Source organism: Gadus morhua, chromosome 7 (assembly GCF_902167405.1).
Source record: "Gadus morhua chromosome 7, gadMor3.0, whole genome shotgun sequence".
NCBI lineage: Eukaryota > Metazoa > Chordata > Actinopteri > Gadiformes > Gadidae > Gadus > Gadus morhua.
The window spans coordinates 11,178,424-11,200,923 of NC_044054.1; the positions used below are offsets into that span (position 1 = coordinate 11,178,424).

At 43.8% G+C, this 22,500-nt stretch overlaps 1 protein-coding gene across 2 annotated transcripts in view; it reads left to right on the forward strand.

Moving 5' to 3' along the window:
* Positions 1–22,500, forward strand: part of gabrb2b (gamma-aminobutyric acid type A receptor subunit beta2b) — a 54,462-nt gene that overhangs the window by 18,991 nt on the left and 12,971 nt on the right. For both annotated transcript variants that reach the window (XM_030361682.1, XM_030361681.1), the window contains exons 4-5: positions 4,462–4,682; positions 13,452–13,534. In XM_030361682.1, coding sequence (XP_030217542.1) covers positions 4,462–4,682; positions 13,452–13,534 — 304 coding nt within the window. The remainder of the gene's footprint in view (positions 1–4,461; positions 4,683–13,451; positions 13,535–22,500) is intronic.

The window sequence follows — 22,500 nt, forward strand, 5'->3', positions numbered from 1 at the left end:
AGAGAGAGACGAGAGAGAGAGAGAGAGAGAGAGAGAGAGAGGGAGAGACATAGAGACAGAGAGCGAGAGGAGCTAAATAACATTGCGGGGATATGAAGTGGTTTAAGAAGGTAGCATTAGCTAGCAAGGTATTGGGGTCATGCTCATATATTTTCCTCCTCGTTAAATTGGCGGCAGCTGTGCACGTTGGGAATCTGTCCCCGAAAGGATAATGCAGAGCACATATCCAAGTAGCTAACCCTCCAACGCCAGACAGGCACACAGGAGGATCTTAAACGAAAACAATCGTCCTGCGAAACAAATCATCAGCTCCCTGCTGTCGCCCTTTACTGCTCACTGCGCAGTTTAAACGTCCAGATTTTTCAAACGTCATGACAGCTGCTGCCAACGTCTATATACAACATAAAAAAAGGTTAACAGTGTGATTACACGTTGCACAATGGCGAGAGCGGTGGTGGTGAGTTGGATGAAGGCTCATTAGTGTGAGTGTGAGGGACTATGGGGGGGGGATCATGAGGAAGAGTGGGCTCCTGTTGTCCGGTGGCTAAGCTGGTTAGAGCGCCACCATCAGGGCCAACTAGTGTATCGGTTCTAAATATAAAGGAGGCCCATCATGCTACTCTTCTTTAATCAGTCAATCATTCAATCAAACTTTATTGGTAAAACGCAAATGTGCTAAAACTAAATACAGCAAAACCCCAAAATAAATTGAATTTAAAAGACAGAATAAAGAGAGTCGTAAAATCCATTTAAGTTATTGAGCTCAACAAGAAAAAATTGCCATATTTTTGCCTGATGCTTTTCTGGAGCATCCAGATAAATATACATCATGTGAAGGCGGTTTCATTGCAGAACATCTAAATATATATGTATAACAACTCTATGTACCAACACAAGAACAGTCCGACTCGTCTGCTGCAACGCAAACCCGAACAGCCTCATGTCTCTGTCTCTCTGGAAACAGCGACTCGCAACGCCTGCTGCTGAAGTGCTCTTGGGTTGAAAATTATGTTGGCTTTTATTTTCACCCTCTTCAGAACCCTGCCGTCCACACCGGAGTCTCTCAACGCACACACAGACACAAACACATATACACATGCACACACACACACACACACACACACACACACACACACACACACACACGCACACGCACGCGCACACGCACACACACACACACACACACACACACACACAATAAACAACGAGATATTTGCCCAGTACAGTAGTGGAGAATCAAGCATACAAAAGGCAGGGCCACACATACAGTATATCTATATTTATTATATATATTTTCTGGTATTTCCTTGGGTAATCCCATGTTGTTGGGATTGTTAAAGGGATGTAATATGCAGTGACAGCCCCAGAGTTATCTAAGACGTGGCGGTCTCGGTGGACTCTCTGGCTTTCGCGGAGCGATAGATAGACATTGGATTTGTGCATGCCAGTGAGAGAGGCCAGAGGGAGTGATTGTGTGTGTGTGTGTGTGTGTGTGTGTGTGTGTGTGTGTGTGTGTGTGTGTGTGTGTTGTGTGTGTGTGTGTGTGTGTGTGTGTGTGCGTGTGTGTGTGTGTGCCTGTGCACGCGTGTGTGTGTTTGTGCCTATGCGAACGTGGGAGTGTGGGCGTGTGCATGTATGCGTATGTGTGACTGTGCGAGTGTGGGTGCGTAGCTGTGAGTGAAAAAGAGAGCGGAGAACGAGAGAGAGCGAGTGAGTACAGAAGCGCACTGATATTTAATACATCACAGTAAATCCTCGGCTGATTCATGGTGTGCATTGATGAGCGGAGCAGGGATAGATTTGGAAGAAGAAAAGGAGCGAGAAGAAACGGAGAACTGTACAGCGCTGTGCGGTGTCCCTTGTGTGCTGCTGCTGCTGCTGCACGTGTCTGGGCGCCGGGCGGACCAGAAGGAGGCTGCAGCGAGAGCGCTCTCCTTGCGTAATCGCCGAGCAGAGTATGGCGCGCCAAAGCCTTGTGAAGGGGCGGGTCGCTGGGGGGGGGAACTGCACGTGTAGAGAGCCACCGAGACACCGTTGTAGTCTCTGGCTGTCATGGAGAGAAAGTGTCCCAGATGCTTCTGCTTCCACCAAGCTATCGTCGTGGCCAAAGAGAAGGATGATCACGCGTAACGAGTGGTGTTTGTAATCATATATAGAGTTTTGGTGTGTGTGTGTGTGTGTGTGTGTGTGTGTGTGTGTGTGTGTGTGTGTGTGTGTGTGTGTGTGTGTGTGTGTGTGTGTGTGTGTGTGTATTTGCATGCGTGCGCGCGCGCCACTCCCTAGGAATGGATCCAAAGTGACAGACATATCGTCCCCGTTTTAGCTAAATATTTGTTTCTATGTGATTTTCTAAAGCAATGGATAATTTTCCTTTTAAGACGTGGCTATTTGGGGGTAGTATATCAAAATGTTCTCTCGAATGACGTGCCGTTAAGGCTCGACAACGCACATGTTTCTGTTCCAAACTAATAACAGCAGCAGGTGAATTTAAAGTTGCTCGTTAACTCTAACGATGACGCTTGCTCCGAGTGTGTCCAAATCGTTGCCCAAATCACATTGTGTTGATTGGTTACAATGAGTATTTGCATCATTTGTGACATCCATTGCACACACACGCTCAGAATTGTGCCCTGCGTTAAATAACACTCAGAGTAAAGTCTTCCGGTATTATCCGCGGACAAAGCACTCTCTTGAAGTGGCCTCATTGAAACCACCATCTAAATTAAATAGCATATAAATCTGCAATATGTAACACGGAGAAAAAACAACACCTGTGGCTGAGTACTAGAACAGCAAGATGTCCCCCTTGCTGCAATGAAATTGGGAGTGGATTGGCGCACAGTAATATAAAGAAGAGCCAAATTATCCCCACTGCGTTTTTGATTTTTTTTTTATGACATTCTTACTTTTCCCTCCCTGGTTTGGGGAATGCTTGTTGTTATTTATTTTGACAGAGATCTGTGTGTGTCAGCTTCTCAATTCAAGAACAAACCATGTAAGTACATGTAAGTACTTACATGACAGAAAAAGGAAAACAAGGGTTGTGCCGGATTGCAAAAAAAACATTATCTTTCTGCGGGAACTACACTCACGTCAACATCTCAAAACAGCCAGCTCCCAGGGTGCACTGGGGCATGCCAAGCAGACAAACAAAGTCAAAAGTGTCTGTTCAGCCTCTCAGTTGTGAGGAGGAGAATATGCCAATCACAGTCGGCTTAGACAGCGAGTTTATTGAACTGTGTGCAACAAACGTATATGCTCTACTTTAAGAAGCTGTACGGTCAAAACCAGACGCTGGCTTCCCCTAGTATCACCGAGATGTAATCCTTTAAACGACACTATTATAGCAACCTTTGAAGCGACTCGTATAAATAATATACTACTGTGGCAAAATGTGTATATTTATTTATGATTAACAGGATGGGGTTCATAAATAAAACAATTGTGCTTCCGCAAGCTTGGTGACGCACAGTCCACGGCGCATTAAGAGGGCCTTCACCGCTCTCTGAGCCTGAATTCTCCATCTATTGATCTATTGTACGCTCTCTTAATGTCCTCATGTTTTGCATGCAGACATGCAGACGCGCAAATACACACCCCAACCTAGCTGTAGGCAGACGTTCACACGGGTTACACAGAGGAAAGCGGCCCTTTGCCTGGTTTTATGTCAACTTCATCCAATATTGAAGTATTGTCTTGTCTAACCTTAAAACAATGACATCACGCTGAAGTCCCCTTGGAATCTGTTTGGGTCCTATTTTAACCTGCATTCTCTCAGCTCTATTTCTGTCTTTCAACTTCCTCTTTCTTCCTTCTATTTTATATCTTTCCTTCCTTCCTTCCTTCCTACCTTCCTTCCTTCCTTCCTTCCTTCCTTCCTTCCTTCCTTCCTTCCTTCCTTCTTTCCTTCCTTCCTTCCTTCCTTCCTTCCTTCCTTCCTTCCTTCCTTTCTCCCTCCCTCCCTCCCTCCTTCCCTCCCTCCCTTCCTTCCTTTCTCCCTCCCTCCCTCCCTCCCTCCCTCCCTTCCTTCCTTCCTTCCTTCCTTCCTTCCTTCCTTCCTTCCTTCCTTCCTTCCTTTCTCCCTCCCTCCCTCCCTCCCTCCCTCCCTCCCTCCCTTCCTTTCTCCCTCCCTCCCTCCCTCCCTCCCTTCCTTCCTTCCTTCCTTCCTTCCTTCCTTCCTTCCTTCCTTCCTTCCTTCCTTCCTCCATCCCTCCCTTATCATTTCTAATAGTCCCTTCCGCCCTCCCTCCCTTTTAATTTCAAATTCGTCCTCCTTCCCTTATCATTTCCAATCCTCCCTTCCTCCCTACCTCTGTTCCTCCCTTCCCTATCATGTCTAATTCTCCTCCCCTCGTTTCCTTGCTTCTATCCCTGCTTCTCCTCCTCTCTTCCGTTCTTCCCGTTACTTCATGTGCTTCCCTCTCCTTGGGTCTCATGTATTCTCTCTCCCCCCTCTCTCAGGACTACACGCTGACCATGTACTTCCAGCAGGCGTGGCGGGACAAGCGGCTGTCCTACTCGGAGATCCCCCTCAACCTGACCCTAGATAACCGCGTGGCCGACCAGCTCTGGGTGCCCGACACCTACTTCCTCAACGACAAGAAGTCCTTTGTGCACGGCGTCACGGTGAAGAACCGAATGATCCGCCTGCACCCCGACGGCACGGTGCTGTACGGCCTGAGGTGAGATGGCTATCTCCCGTCGACCCACTGTGCCTTCTGTCGGCTCACACGATCCTAATCAGACACATGTAGGGGCCGCTGCCCGCCATGTGCGCTGCCATGGGGGGGAAACCGCACTGGGGGAGAGCAAGCATGTGTGTCTGGTTTTGGCTCCGGCCTGCACCGTTTCTATCCGTAGCGTGCTGTTATTTGGACCGTGTGCCACCACGGTTGTGCAGTTGTTAGGGTTGAGGTGAGAGTTGAAGTCAGTACATTCTTAAGATTTGAAGGTGATGGCGGGTGGGTGTGTGTCTGTGTTTGTGTGTGTGTGTTGCTTTTACGAATCAAGATAATTCGGTCGATGGCATGCTGTGTGGATCATTTGAGGTAGCCAAACGATAGATGGTTCAGGACACACAATAAGTTGCAAATTACAAAGAAAGTCAAAAGCAGCAAATTAAATTATAACAATTAAAAAGAAGAAACACAAGGCTGAAGTTAAGCAACTAAATGGCACACTTGCCAAACTGTTCAAACGCCTTTGTAGGAAATTCACTGTTAAAAAGAAAAAAATGCTATTATTGCATAAGATGCTCTGGCGCTATAGCCGAGAAACTCGAGTATTATTAACATTATCCACACAATTGATGTCTCGTCTAGACAGATTTTAGAGGGAGATTTGTAAGACCGCCAAGTCCTCTTAAGTAACACAGCCATCGCAAATCACATCCTTAAGCATCGATATACTGATCACCCCAGCACTTAGTCACACGCAGATACTGGCTTTTGATGGGAAATCCATCAGATCATAGAAGTGGCGGCACGACGATGTATGCTGGTTGGATGATGTCCTCCGGTGGTGGTCTTTGTGTTCAGAGCTGATGACGGAGCAGTTCTCCAGGAACAGGGCCACGGTGTCTCATTAGTTCATTCTTGTACTTCTAATGCCCCCCCCCCCCCCCCCCCCACCCCTCCCAGATACAACTCCATAAAAAAGGTTATTGAAAACCATCACAACTTAACGGCCATAATGTGTGCTCATCTGTGTGTAGTTCTGGTCGGGGGGGGGGGGGGGGGGGGGTAAGGAAGAGAAACAAGCGGTCAAGGAGGTAGGCAAGATAAAACGGGTGAAGGTTACATCCTCTTCAGAAGTGTCGGTTCTCGATGGCCATTCACATGTTGACGCGGTGGATGGCACTGCACAGAGTACACAAGAGGACAGGTAGAACAGGGGCACATTTCAATCCAAACTACGGCAGGTGCAGCGCTACTAGGTCAAATGGTAATGAAGCAGCTGCATGACTACAAATACATTTGTAATTCCAACGCTGAACAAGGTAGGATGGGGAAATGACCAGAGAAACCTAAGAACAAAAGAAACGACAATCAAACCAAAGAGAAAGATGAATGGGTCATTGTCGGCCAGGTTTACTCTTTGCAATTATATCCTTATACCTTTGACGTTAAATACCGGCCCTTGCCGTTATCATTTCATTATTTTTCGTTCGGGATGGGAGCTTACACCTGTCTTACAGCTGTCAAGAGCTACATTGAAGTGAGCAAGAAAAAAAGGTTGCTGTAAGATACTTCTAAAGAAAAGGATTCTGGCTTTTTTGAACCTGTTGCTGCCTTCTCATCCATATAAAATAATGGTAATTGGACCCTAAGGCAGTAAGTCATGTTTTTTGGAGCAAAAACAAGAGAAAGGTCTTGGATTTATAAAATGTGGGCAATTATGTAGTAGTTCACAAAGCACATCTCTCACCAAATTAATTTGCCATGTTTTTATGTGTCTGTGTCAAAGATTGTATCTCATTGCTTTCAGAACCTAATTTGTATTTAAATCTCTACAAATGTTTGGCTTTTATGTTCTCCTTTCATGTTTTGCTTTCATGTTTTGATTATTTAGCCGTCCACTGCTAGGTGTTCTGTTACCTCTTGAAATGGTACTAATGCTATTTTTATGTTATTATTGAAAGCAACTTACAGTGCAGACTTCAAAGTGCAATCTGACTTTTGAATGTCCCAATGTGAGAGTTTTGATCATGCATGATGGATTGTCCGGTGCCAAGGTGCAAACCCAATATGTGCTTGACAAAAGCTGTAACAATTGGGAATGAGTGTTTTTGAATGTGTCCCCCAGACCCGTTTAAAGTTCAATATATGAGAAAATGCTCAATATTATGTAAGGAAATGATCAAGGCTTGCAAAGTAAGGACATAAATAATAATAATCCATATATTCCCATGCATATTCGTGCATATCCAATGACTATGATGTTGACATAGTAAAAACGTTTTTGGGCTATCTATTTTATATTTAAAAAAGAAAACATTCCCTGTTCTATATATCGAACCCTACACTGAGGGCCTTGTGTATCTGTTTATGTGTGTGTGTGTGTGTGTTTGTGTGTGTGTGTGTGTGTGTGTGTGTGTGTGTGTGTGTGTGTGTGTGTGTGTGTGTGTGTGTGTGTGTGTGTGTGTGTGTGTGTGTGTTTGTGTGCATCTGCACGTGTTTGTGTGTGTGTGCAGGGAATTTATGGGGACTTCTCGTAACCTGCCAGCTGCTTGGGTCTGATGCATGAAGAAGGATGAAGTAGAAAAGGTTGCTTATGAGTTATGGCCCCTTCTTATTGCTTCGCTGTCCAAAATATAATGTACAATAGCAAAGTTATGCTATAATATATCTTTTCAACATACAGAATTTGGCAAAAAGGGACACAGTAATATTGCCTAGGGCTGAACATAGATTTTGGAGGGTTGCAGCCCCTCAAAATATCGATATATGGACAGTAACCTGTATCAGGGCACGGATGTCCTGTATGTGTTTGATTGCTTTCCTCTGATAAATGTCAGAACATGTTTCATAAAGTTGATGTTGTGCGTTCATTGCCTCCGTTACTGTGTTGGTTCTGAAAGTCTAATGCACGTGTTGGATCTGAAAGTCTAATGCACGGATTTGCACAAAATTTGGATCACTGACCAAGAATCCGCTGGATAACTTTCACACCGATTGACAAAGAAAGCATTCCGTCAGGGAACAGGTGATGTGTTACAATCCTGATGATGCAGATCTTTTGAGGAAGAAGATGAAACAAGTGTTGCTGGGTTTTTTGCATTTTTGTGTCTTTTGACGGTCTGACTTTGAACCTGATTATTCAAAAAAATCTGTCCTTCGGAGGGTTCTGCACCATATCTCATGGAAGAATGGTCATGGGGAGGTTGACCCCTGTCCATCCATGCTACGCCCACTCAGGTTAAAGGTTCTCCTGTCCACCCAGGCCCTGCCCACTCATAGTTCTGACACACCTCTGAAGGGCACCTTAGTGCTGCTAGCCTCGGCAGAGCTCTGTGTGTCCGAGTCACACATTTTCTATTAGCGTTTCTTTCCATAATGTGTACCAAACATTTTCCTCCATTTATATTCTCAACCAATCTCTTTATCGAATCTAAATTACCTCTACTCTGAACCCGTAGCCAAACAATGCAACGTATGGAGGTTCATCTTTTATTGAAGTAGGACACGTAATTGGATCTGCTGCTCCCATAGACTCTGATATTACGGACCGTCAGACACGGAGCAAACATGCACATGATGAATATTCAAAAAGAAAAACTCATTCATTTTGCCATTGAGCTCCCAATTCAGCCTGTGGATTCATTAGGACCGCTAAAAGGCAAACCACCACGTGTGTGTGGGTATGTGTGTGAAACTAGTTCCATTTGGTTTGTTTGTTTCGTATTCCACTCCTGCGTTTTCATACAATATTGGATCTGCCAATTATAAAGGGGTTTCTCTCAGATCTGCCCCAAACGACAGCTCAAAGCAGGTTAATGGCGGCATTTCTAAAGGGAAAAATATATAAACAAGTGCAAATGCATACAAATGGCATATCGACAAAAGAGCGTCCGCTACTGTCTCATGGGCCTAGTGCACCTTCAAAAAGGGTAAACACGTCTAATAGACGGACAGAGCTTTGTTCCTCAGAGGGGCGGGCGGCAGGTTCAGTGGCTTTGACATGAAAGGGTTCTTCTTTTATGGGCTTTTTTCTATTTCTTTCTTGCTAAGGATGATCTAGCTTGCTGATGATCATGGATTCTCGAAAGCAGTGAATGAATAATAAGCAGTGGCTCTGAATATGTAGGGGGACCAAGAATGTGAGCGCCGACATCTGGTCCTCGCTTGGCACGGACTCCGGTCCTAGGCTGTAATCAGGCAGCAAAGAGAGCAGTGTGTGTGTGTGTGTGTGTGTGTGTGTGTGTGTGTGTGTGTGCGTGCGTGCGTGTGTGTGTGTGTGTGTCTGTGAATGCTGCTCTGCATGGTTGGAATGTGGGAAGAGGACAAGAGAGGGAGATTAGAGAAGGGGCTGGAGACCAGTACAGTGACACTAGTCCACTCAGGCACCACAAAATCGCAAGCAGACCAAGTGATCGCAGCTCCTCAAAAAGATAAACAAAACCTCCAACAAGCACTTGTCGCTCACACACAAACACACTTATGCACAGACTCAGAAGCACCAAAACGATCATTGACCCCAAATAGCTCAAGAACTTTGCATGCACACATGACATGCATCCATGCACACACCCAGGAAAATGGACACCCACCCCCCCACCCCCCCCCCCACACACACACACACACACGCACGCACGCACGCACGCACGCACTCACGCACACACACACACACACACACACACACACAAACTCACACACACACACACATACGTACACACACATACATACAGAGTTGGGAAGGTACGAAGTATTAGCACTTTGTTACTGCACCTAACAGTTTTTGGGAATCTACTTTGCTTGAGTATTTGTTTTGTTTTTCTGATTTCCATTTTTTATTTTACTTGCTACTAGAGCCCGACCGATATATCGGCGGGGCGATATTATCGGTCGATATTAGGCCTTTTCCAAACTATCGGTATCGGCCGATAGTTTTGGTTAGGGTGTTTTTTTTCAAAGGACTTTGAGTTTCATATCTTTAGTTTGTATTTTCATCAGAACTTTAATACATTTTAATTTCGAGTTTTCTGTTGTGACAATAAAACAATAAAATAACGTTTATTTTTTAACTGCATTACCTCATTATTTTAGTGAGGACTCATAAATAACTACAAATAACCAATGTTAGGGAAATCTGCATACGTTTCTGGAATTTATTTTTTTTCGGCCAATATATCGGAATATCCGATTTTTTAAATCATCAAATATTCACATTGGTATCGGCCTTAAAAATCCTCTATTGGTTGTGCTCTACTTGCTACATTTGAACACAAATGTTTATATTTTCTACATTGTCAAAAAAGGTTACTTTAATTTTAATGCATCTGGGGGGAATCATGAACATATTTTTTATTTTACATCCTTGCATCCTTCAAAGCATCAGGGCTGATCTCACCCTGAATGGTACGGATACTAACACATAGAAAAGACAATCCTTTGCTGTATCCATCGGTGCATAGCACACATGACAGACATCATGACAAAAAGATGTAGAAGCCAGAGACGAGAGGCAGACTTCAGTGCAGAGGATTGGCGTCTTTGGGCGGGTTAGTATCCTAGCGAGTGAGGATGGATGAAGGTGAGCCAGCGGGCATTGCAGAAGGAGCCGATTCAGAGCAGCAGAAAGACCCCATCCATGGCCTTATTCAAGAGAAGTGTTTGAAGTTCTAAGAACTTTCTATGAAGGCTATGAAGAATGATTCTTGGCAAATGCGTTGTGTGTTGTGCCAACCTAAAAAGATTTTGATAGTCCTGAAGAGATGAGGGAATTTCTAACAAAAGAGTTTGAGGCTGAATGAGTTCTGAAGTGTGTTCTCGTTTTGATAATTGGGGTTTGAGTTTTGTTGCTAGCATCGAAAACTGATTTGCACATTTAAGCAAAGTTAAAGTTCATCATTGTCAATATATTGTTTATTTTATTTGAAGTTTGAATGGGTGACAATAAGTTTCTTATTTTAATGTAATATGAGTTGAGGTTCAGTTAGCTTTGCACGGAAATAGCCGTTTTAAATGCCAGAGGACTACTTTCTTTTTTTCTTTACTTATTGTTGTACATTTTATAGCCTGTACTTTTACACTTACTTCCGTAAAGAAATTAAATCAGTACTTTATCAGTATTTTAGTACACAAGTATTTGTAATTTTACTTGAGTAAAGAATGTGTTTACTCTGGTCACCAGTGCATACATACACACACACACAAACACACAAACACACACACACACACACACACACACACACACATACACACACACACACACACACACACACACACACACACACACACACACACACATACATACATACACACACACACAAGCACACACACATACATACATACATACATACATACATACATACATACATACATACATACATACATACATACATACATACATACATACATACATACATACATACATACATGCATACGCAGACAGTTCAGTGCCTTTGATGACTTACCTTTCTGAACCCCAGTCACGTTGGACTAGGCGCCCAGAGGTCTGGCTGTGAGGCAACGCTCTGGTGACTTCATGTTGACACGGACACCAGGAAGTGGCCAGCAAGTAACTGGCAATTTTCTTGTTGATTAAACACTTGGAAGTCAGAAAAGCTGAATCACCTGCAGCCAACACACATCAGGAGAAATAAACGCTGACAAGGGGAAGGGGAAGGGGCAGAGAGAGAGAGAGAGAGAGAGAGAGAGAGAGAGAGAGAGAGAGAGAGAGAGAGAGAGAGAGAGAGGGGGAGAGAGACAGAGAGAGAGAGAGAGGGAGAGAGAGAGAGAGAGAGAGAGAGAGAGAGAGAGAGAGAGAGAGAGAGAGAGAGAGAGAGAGAGAGAGAGAGAGAGAGAGAGAGAGAGAGAGTGAGTGAGAGAGAGCTGAAAAGCCCCCGAGAAACCTCTCAGGTTCAAAGAACCTGTCTGCATCTTTTTTTGTGTTGCTTTTAACCGTACAACCCACCCTTCCACCCACACACACACACACACACCCTTTTATGTTCTGAATCGCTGCCATTTGTTTTTCTTTCTTTCCCCCATTGTCGTATTTGTGTCACTCCTACTCAACTGCTTAACTTCTACACTCGCTGCTTTGTTGTGCTGTTTACTGCTGTGTTCCACCGCTCCACACGTTTTGCCCAACGAGTGTCGTTTACAGCACTTCTCTTTGGCAAAAACCACATGCCTATTAAGATCGTGACCGCTTTGAGATGTAAACCAAGAGAGATAGCAGAGCTGAACCAAATCTTTAATAACACCTCTCTGACTCATGGGTTGGTTGAGCGACACCAATCTTTATAGACCTGTAGCTCACCAAGGGTATTGTTAACGTCCCACCGCTATCATAAAACATTGAAACATGTCCCGCAGATTGTTTTGTTTTGCACTTCATGTATAGTGCTATGATTCACCTCCACATCATGTGTCCGCAAACCCTAAGCGGCATTATTCAGACAATGCTGCAACTGGTACCAGTTCAGCCACATAATCACCAGCCCCCACCCACCACTATCACCACCACCACCACCACCACCACCACCACCACCACCACCACCACCACCACCACCACCATCACCACCACCACCACCATCACCACCACCATCACCACCACCACCACCACCATCACCACCACCCCTACCCACCACCACCACCACCACCATCTCTCGGATTCCTATGGCTACTCTGCTCTCTGTTCACTCGTGTTTTTCTAACTAGGTCGTGCAACACTATCACTGTTTTTGTATCGTCTGCTCTGATGGTTGTAAGCCTCACCAGTAAGTAGCTTTGGATAAGAGCGTGGTCGGCTGAATGGCTACATGCAATGAGCTGCTATGTAGTCTCGTAAGGCCTGCTGTATTACCCCTCCTCTGATGGCCTGTGGGTGATCATCAGCACTCTCATGATGGTGATGCTGATCCTACAAGACTGAATTTGAACTTCTTTTTTTTTTTTACCATCAATCATTTTGACGACTACCCTACATTGTTTGTGAATGGGTCTTTTATATGCCTCGGGAGTGCTCTGAAATTGCGATGACTATTAACTGGACATATAATATCAGCCATTGACAATTCCCACCAATACTCTCTCTATCAGCAGCTCTCTCTCTCTCTCTCTCTCTCTCTCTCTCTCTCTCTCTCTCTTTCTCTCTCTCTCTCTCTCTCTCTCTCTCTCTCTCTCTCTCTCTCTCTCTCTCTCTCTCTCTCTCTCTCTCTCTCTCTCTCTCTCTCTCTCTGATAGTTCCCCCCTCCTGCTGTTAACTTTATCTATATTCGATGACATGGTATGGAGGCAGGGCATTAAAGAGGGCACTCTTAACATGGCTATAAAAAGCAAATGCTATTATGCAGCTGCACGTCCTCCACCATACAGGGATTATGAGTCATTATTGGACCATAGCCCCAGGCTTAGGAGTTACTATGGGGACCTCTTATGTCTAAGCCACTAGAAATATGGAGGTTTCCATATGCAAGTAAAGGTCTATATAAGTAGTAATTTTGTTGGTAATAACACATAACACAGATGCAAAACGGATCATCACTATACAATGATAATGTCACCATATTTGAATAACAATGACGACACATTATGATAGTAATCACTGTTCTATTCGTTATTTTATCACGACTGTTATATATCATTATTGCATATTTTCTTTGCATAATACTCTAATATAATCTCATACGATTCAAATTTTGAATCTGTATTTTTTTTCTGTTGCCTCAATATGAATGGCGTCATTAACAGAAAGCACTCATTGTTTTTGTGTGTTCCTCGAAGGATCACAACCACTGCTGCTTGCATGATGGACCTGAGGAGATACCCCCTGGACGAGCAGAACTGCACCCTGGAGATCGAGAGCTGTGAGTACTTCTGTCACACACTGATATTCATTGCTGATTATTTCGCCTTAATCACCGTTAATGACGGCCTTAATGAGTACCGCTTCCCTCCATGAAGTAGGCATGCCAATGATTATAATTTTTTTTGATCGAAAACAATAGCAAATATAGTATTTTGAACGCACAATTTCCATGTTCATCAGGTCCGTGGCCGAGTTTGAGCTCGTTCTCAGCGTCACTTGTACATTTCTTTGGATTAAAGCATAGTCTGCTACCAACAAATATATTGTGTAAATGTACTAGGGCCTTTTATGCGTTCAACACAAACCAATGACAACCACCATTATGTACTTGATCTTATTGGTCTACCTTTTTGTTTTTTGGGTCACCACTAGGCATCGTGCGTTTTCTAAGAATGCAATCTGAGAACGGCAAATATCGTTCGATCTCCATATCATGAGTCAGGGACCATGACTCAGAGTGAGTCTTTGAGTCCATCTCATTATTATTATTATAATTATTATTATCATTGCTGTACAACAATACTCAAAATGATTATTATAATGATCAAGACCGTAGAGGCTTATCCGTTATACTCAACTATTTACCCTTTGTCACCTCACAAAATATACTGTGCACCAGCTTACAACGTATTTAAACGTGATTCATGGTATAAATGGTAAATATATACATGTTCTTACTCTGGCGGAAACTGGCATAATTCAACATGAAACTGTTATATAATGTTATTATGGGCAAACACCCTTTAAGCGTTGGTCACAGGTGTGGTAAATTGGGTAGTGATGCAATGTTGGATGCAGTGTTTTGGTTTTGAGTGACGAAAAGAGATGAAAATCTGCATTTCTTCGTTAGGTGAGTATTTACGTCCTATTGTGAATTGTTTTGTTTTTTGGCAATTCCAACGATTTTTGTTGGTGCAAACATGACGTCTAAAGCAGTTTCAACCAGCAGGTGATGCGATGTTGGTTGCAACATTTTTGGTTTTGAGTGATGCAAAGCGATGTTTTAGTTTCCAGTGCACACATCTCTCGGGTCCCGTGGACTCCTTCAGTACCTTTATGACCCTTGTATTGCCTCATCTCTATGACAGCAAACATGTAGCCACATGCTTCAGGGAGGAGCAAGGCTCATTCAGCAGTAGGGTTGTGCAAGGGAAGACAGCCCTATGTTCTCAACAGCCTAATGAGCTTGACCTTCTAGTGGACATGATCATACGTTGTTTTCCCCGTCTGCCCGCTATTGTGGATCACACCAGTGGGAGGAACGGTAACAAAAAGCACCTTCATCAAACCTAATTGGGGGAACCTGACAGTTGTTCTGTTAAAATGGCCGCCCAGCTTGTTACCGCTTAATGCTGCGCTCGCTTGTCTCATACTTTAGACTACATTGCGCTCGTTTAAAACATCAGGCTTTCACTAGAGGAACGGGTGGGAAGGAGAGAGCAAGAGAGAGTGAGAAAGAGATGCACACATACAGGGCATGCTTAGTAGGGAACTCTGTGTGTGCGGTGTACCCAAGAAACATGACATATGTGTCTTTATGTGCAGGTGTGAGAAACTGCATCTGAACAAAACACTGCATGTGTGGTATCCATGTCAAGTGGAACATCTGAAAGTGGGTTCGAGCTTTGGAAACACTATGGTGTATTCTATCTGTGCCCTGCAAGACCCGAAGGGAGATAGAGATTGAGAAAGATTGAAAGAGAGAAAGGGAGAGGGAGAGGGAGAGAGAGAGAGAGAGAGAGAGAGAGAGAGAGAGAGAGAGAAAGCAGGCATAAACCACATGGAAAGTAGCTGGTGGTGCTTCTACTGATTGTGAAGATATGGTCTGCTGCCTTTGAGGTGGAAGTGTTACAAAGCTACGGATGGAAAGAAGGAAGGAGAGATTGCCTGCCGCTCCCTTGGTGTCTCTGGCCTCCTTCATATCCCCCATCTGCCCTCTCTCGTTCTTCTGTTCCATTCCTCGCTGCGTTTCTCCGTGGCGTTGGGCTGAGCTCCCTCCCGTCACTCATCTCCTGGCTCCTCTCCAGTGTCACCCGGGGGGCTCGCGCCGCACAGGAGAGCGTCACAGCCCTGGACGTCAGCCAGCGGATGACGTGATGCCGTTTAATCTAACGTGGCAGGTCCAATTGATAAATAAAATCATGTGAAATACAATTTAACAACCAAGACTTTCAATTATCTATCAGGCTTTTGCACTCATCTTTTTTTGAGACGAAAGTTAATTCGCTGACCCCGAATCGTAGGTCGCTTTGGATAAAAGCGTCTGCAAAATGCCCTAAATGTAAATGTAAACGTACTTACAGTGCAGGAACGTACTTTTGAAGCAGGGGAAGGTGAAAATGGGATATTAAAAAAAGTATTCATCTGAATGACGCCTCCAAGATATACTATCCATACACTCCGAACAATTTATATAATTCATTAGCACTAACGATGGAACAATTGTTCCAGCCTTGCTGACAACAGACAATATTTAGCGTTGCATGCCACATCTTGTTCCAAATTCACCAAGGTCGTTAACAGACGATGAACTCTTTGGGTGAGTTGCTTCCGTCCTTGGAGCCGGGTTGTACAGGAAAGGTAAACCGATACATTGGTGGAACTTTACGGACAGTTACTGAAGCTGGCCAGCCTGTGACAGTATAGTGTTCACAGAGTAGGCGAGTATGCAATGAGCCCAGTGACTAGACTGCTAATGGAGGATAATGGAGGTGGAAAGGCGCGTTTGGAAGCCTGTTATTCTGTGTCTGTAAGCTGGAGCTCCGTCTGTGTAATCATAACCGACCCCCGTAGTGAGAGGCAGGGCGGCCCATGGCTTCCACTCGTTCAGTGATTCACAATCTTTGATTATGCTATGGTTCGTTAATTATGAGATGCAAATAGATGGTCCAGAGTTTGGCATGCAAAACGTGGATCTAGATTTTGTCACAATGGACGTTGACAGTAGGTACAGGTGTAGACCATGCGTTACAGCTGTTGTTATTGTGTGCATCCCTTTGTTGACACGCTGTTTACACAGTAGCTAGAAAACGAAACAGATTGTCTCTTATACAGGCTCCTGAAAAATTGGAAAAACAACAACAAACGCACACACGCAAACACACACACATACACACGCATACACAGGCGCATCCACACAAATGCAAACACGCACAGCCACACAAAGTCTTTCTGACCACACTGTCAATAACCTTTGAGACCATTAAACTACAGCCATGTAATGGTTGTAGGTTTTGCCCCAGTGGTCCGAGTCGTGTGGAGCCAGTCTTCCTTCCCTCTCCCACTCCCTCCCAGGCTCCATCAGCGTCCTAATGCAGAAAACCAAGAGGCTAGGTCCTCTCGGGATCTTACGTACGCTGAAAAGGTTGACTTGTTTCGGTCGGTTGCTTGAACTTTAATTACACATGCCGGCTTGTGAAGTCCCAAACGTCCTCCCCTTTCCGTGCTAGGCCACGCTCACAGGGGGCGGCAACATGTGGAGGCCATTTTCCTTTTAATTGGATGCCAAGGAATGAGATTAAAGGATCTTTGAACCGTGTGCTATCAAAGATTCATCTGAGGCACATTTTGAATAGTGCCGGCCTCCTCCGCCGCTGTATGGAGCGGAGTGAGGATGAGGCAGGGAGTTGTTTTTGGATTTGCCGTGTTCTTTATCTTTATTACTGTACTGTGCACTGTTGAGGAACTGATCACGTGCCCCCCGTGCCACCAGGTATTGCCTACGTTGTATGAACTGCAGCTGTTTTGGTTTTTATGGGCACAAAGCAGATCCATTGCATTCCCGAAGATCAACGCTTGTAGTGGTGGGAGGAGGCGTGTTATGGTACAGCGTGCGTATGATCTAACTCACTTCCCCTGCTGTGTTCAGTGCACAACGGCTTGGGTGATGAGTTGTCCGTGAGGTACTTAGAGCTAGGAGAGCTCCAATTTTAGCTGTATTACAACATATGAGTATGGGCTCATTTTGCATGATTGTAAACATTTTTTAATGAAAAACTATTTTTATACGTTGAGAGTCTCATTATTTTTTATGACTCTTCAGTGACTATAGGGACTATCTAGTGCCTGATGGAAAGCCCCAGACTACTCCTCTCTCAGACAATATGTTGTACTCTTATAGTCTAAATTAGACAGAACTTAATTTCTGGAAATGGACATCAGTAGCAAGGTTTTCTGAGCTGCGCTTTTATGGTCATCCATAAAGCCCATTCAAATAAATAAATTGAGACATTATTTCACCAGGCTGTGTGTAAGGTCCCTTTTGCCAGCTGGGAGATGTGTTCTCCAGATTCAGGTGACTTCTATCTCTTGTCATACTATCAGGGGCAATTTCATTTCAATTTCAATTTCATTCATCATTTGAGCTTTCCAACGTTTTGTCACCAACTTTAGAATGCATAAAACAAGGTTCTGACGATCCCATCACAGAGATATTGTGTTGTTGAACCCACTGACATCCAACCACAGCTTGCTATGGTTTGAATTCCTTTGACACAAACTGATCAAAAATAAATGAATAAATAAAGATGCCACAAGCCCAGGCTCACCTCTTACTTTATTCTTCCTGCATTAAATGCTCCCCGTTCCTCGGCCGTGCACACTGTTTAGTGCATATCCTCTGGTGTACCTCTGATGTTTTAAACATGAGGTTTAACTCTCTCTCTCTCTTAAAACTCTCTCTCTCTCTCTCTCTCTCTCTCTCTCTCTCTCTCTCTCTCTCTCTCTCTCTCTCTCTCTCTCTCTCTCTCCCTCCCTCCCTCTCTCTCTCCCTCTCTCTCTCTCTCTCTCTCTCTCTCTCTCTCTCTCTCTCTCTCTCTCTCTCTCTCTCTCTCTCTCTCTCTCTCTCTCTCTCTCTCTCCCTCTTTCTCTCTCTCTATCTCTCTGCCTCTGCAGTAGTTCGAGTTTGAGGGGCAATTACAGTTTTTTTCAATCGTTTAAACACGTTTTCTGAAACTATAGCTCAATTTCTGAAAACGCTAAACACAAACCTGAGAAGAGTTAATCATTTTGTCAAAACCAAACAAATTCTTCTCAATTTTTTTTTCCACCAAATAGTAAACACAGCTATCAAATAAATATCTCTTAGAGAGCATCAATTATATACTAATTGATCACTGGTATGATCAATTCAAAACACTAACATCAAAATACTATTTACATATGTTGTGGCTTTATGAGGCCATGTTACATATTCTAATATGTAAGATACAATTGTTTAGAAATAGCTTTATTTTTTAAAGTTGCAATTAGGTGGTACATATAGTGTAAAGACTGTTGCCCTATTGTAATACAATACTGTGAATATATCATATAAATATTTCATTGACACAAGCGTATTAGAATAGGATACAATGCATATTTGTCAATCCAATGAGCTCCATTGGGCTAAACTCACAATCCCAGCTACCCAGAGTCATACTGTACACCTATGGTTGATGTTCTGACAACACACCAATGTTACCTATTTTGGTAAATTACAGTACAGTAATTGCACTGATAAGTAACATGATCCCCTGAAATGTTTAGACTGTCTTTCAGGGGATGTAATGATGAAATCAGTGCAAGTACAAGTAGAAAAAGGTAACAAAGCAAATATTCTTTTTTTTTACTGTAATACAGTAAAATGTTCAGCTGAACTGACTGCATGAAAAGCTTTTCATAGGCCAACAAAAAATAAATATATAAATGAGGTGAAACAGATCTACATGAAAATCAGTATGTATCCCACCTCCAATCCTGATCAGGCCAAAATACCCTATCTACAACACAGTAGAGCTCACCGAGTCCTCTTTTATGCTCTGACACATGATTGAAGTGTTTTGCCAGATGAGTTTGAACAGGTGAGAAGTGAGTTAGACTTATTGGTAATTAGTAGAGCTGTCAAGCGATTAAAATATTTAATCGTGATTAATCGCATTAATGTCATAGTTAACTCTAATTAATCGCGATTAATCGCAAATTATTTTTCTATGCTAAATATCCCTTGATTTTTTTGTCCCATAATTCTTCTCATTTTAATTCTCTTATCAACATGGTGAAGTGCATCGGCTTGCCTTGTGCAAATGATTTTTTATTGATAACAACATTGGCATATACACTGATCAAAACAGGACGATACAAAAAAAAAGCCTATAGTGCAATTAAACGACTGCTGTGAACAAATGTCATTTGAACATAGCAGTCAGGCTACTGCTTCTTTGTTTTAAGAAAAAAAAAAAAAAAAAAAAATATATATATTTTTTTTATAAAATAATTACGTTAATCGCGCGATAAAAAATTTAACGCCGTTAAATTTGGTTTGCGTTAACGCCGTTAATAACGCGTTTAACTGACAGCTCTAGTAATTAGTTGTTGCGTTTTGAAGGCTAGTGATCCAGGTGAAACAAGTGTGCTAAATGATGAGATTTGTCCTTAGATTTGAGCAAAAATGTGAAAACAGTGGAATTGTGCTTAGAGTTTAGCAGTCTGGAGTCTTGTAGTTGATACATGAGCTTCAGGTTTTCAGAATTGTGTGCATAGTTCCATTTTTTGTGTGCATACAATCGAGAAAAACTGTAATAAGGGAGATCCAAGCCAATTGGGATATTATGTAATTCACTACCTGAGAAGTGAATTAAGGCAAAGTAGAATTGCATTAATTCAGACTCAACGACATGGAAAAAATGGAATCACGACGCGAGAAATAATGGCTGTACTATTTTTATATATTTGCACATGTTGCTCATCAAAATGTATGTAAAGCCGTTTCCGATTGGCTGCGCTGCGCTGACAGCTACAAGCAGCGCAGGCTGGGGATCCCTGCTGCTGTCGTGATCTGTTTGTCTTCCCCGATGATCTCAGTCTATGAAACCTGTGATGTTGTTTACTGTTGTAGTCACTCGATTGTCAGTTTGTTTTGGTGGAGGAACTCCATACAAGCCAATTCCTTCTTTCCATCCTCCTGAAATCACTTTGAACACACACACAGTCAGGCAGATATTCATCGCCTTCGCACAAAGACATTTAATTGCCACGGAGCACCACATTATTTTTGGATGATTTTACCAAAATAACTACCTTATGCAACATCATCACAAGCAACACTTTCTTTTTCAAGAGTACCCCCATTCCTGCATTTATGTTTCCCAAATTACAATGAAATGTCCACAACTAAGATGTCTTCATTACGACAAAAATTCTTGCCCCCCACCCCCCCTGCCAGGAAAGTTAAGGTTGAATCGCTAGTCAACACAGATACAGGAAGTGCGATGCACGTGTGAGCGATGTGCAGTCACCGAAGGGCTGGGCTTTTAATAATGCATGGCAACTAAATAGGTCAGACACGTATTAATTAAAGAGAGCGGAGGGGGGGGGGGGGGGGGGGGGCTGAACAGGCAGGGGGGAGGAGGAGGAGGAGGAAGAGGAGGACAAGGTAAGACGGCCGCGATGAGCCATGAGCGCGTTGACCGAGGATAACGTAACAGGCATGTGGAGGAGAGAGAGAGCGAGAGAGAGAGAGAGAGAGAGAGAGAGAGAGAGAAGAGAGAGAGAGAGAGAGAGAGAGAGAGAGAGAGAGAGAGAGAGAGAGAGAGAGAGAGAGAGAGAGAGAGAGAGAGAGAGAGAGAGAGCGAGAGAGAGAGAGAGAGGGAGAGGGAGAGGGAGAGAGAGAGAGAGAGAGAGAGAGAGAGAGAGAGAGAGAGACAGAGAGAGAGAGAGAGAGAGAGAGAGAGAGAGGGAGAGGGAGAGGGAGAGAGAGAGAGAGAGAGAGAGAGAGAGAGGGGGGGGGGAGAGAGAGAGAGAGAGAGAGAGAGAGAGAGAGAGAGAGAGAGAGGAGAGAGAGAGAGACAGAGAGACAGGGAGACAGAGAGACAGAGAGAGAGAGAGTGATAGAAGATGGACCGTCCCCAAAGAGGGTATTTCTAAGAGATCTATTTTGGAGTGTGTTATTCATGTTCAATCTTTACACATGCATGTAACATGTTGCATGTTCTTCCGGGGGCCGTGCTCCTATGTACACGCCGGGGCCCCCCCTCATACATGCGTGTTCCTCATGCATGCGTGTTCATCCATGCTTGCTCCTGCTACGCCCCTGTTTCCCCTAGCGGGTTGTTTCTTTTATGGGCTCACACACAGGTCCCTCTCCGTATTATACCAATATCACACTGTTCATCACAGTCCTGGTTTTCTTTGCAAAGTGGCCAACATCTCTTTCTAATGTGTGTGTGTGTGTGTGTGTGTGTGTGTGTGTGTGTGTGTGTGTGTGTGTGTGTGTGTGTGTGTGTGTGTGTGTGTGTGTGTGTGTGTGTGTGTGTTGGGGGGGGGGGGGGATCTCTGCCTCCCCGCACCTGTCCACTCCATCCTCCGGGAGTCTTACTCCACTCCAGAGCCGTGGCCCGTGGATTATACAAGAGCCGATGCTGGAACCATGGTCGTTTGGCACTTCACTTTCTGCCCGCCTTTACCTAAACCCCTGGTGCATGTGGCTGATTGGTGACTGCGTTGTAGAGCAGTGCTCAATTGTTTATTGTCTTCCTTAGCTGGACGCTATGTTCACTGTCTCTGACTCTCTATCTGGGTCTCTATCTCTCTGTCTCGATCTGCTGATATCTCAGCAGTGAGCACAAAAGCAAACAGGAAGAGGTACATCTTCCTATTCTGGTAAATCGTTCGTCAAAAGGACTTATGCTAAAAACAGCCTTTAATCTATCTTTTAATGTATAGTGTGTATGTTTAAGTGACTACCGGATGCATGGCATATCAGACACACACAGTCACATATGCACACACAAACATACATACCTACGTATACATACATATACATGCATACATACACACACATACAAATATAAATACATACTTACATGCATACATACACACATACAGAATCACACACTTGCTTACTTTGCTTATGGCTGTCCATCTTATTCGAGGATGTTGCTCCACGTGATCTAGGTTATTTTGGGGGGTTTCCCACATGCACACATA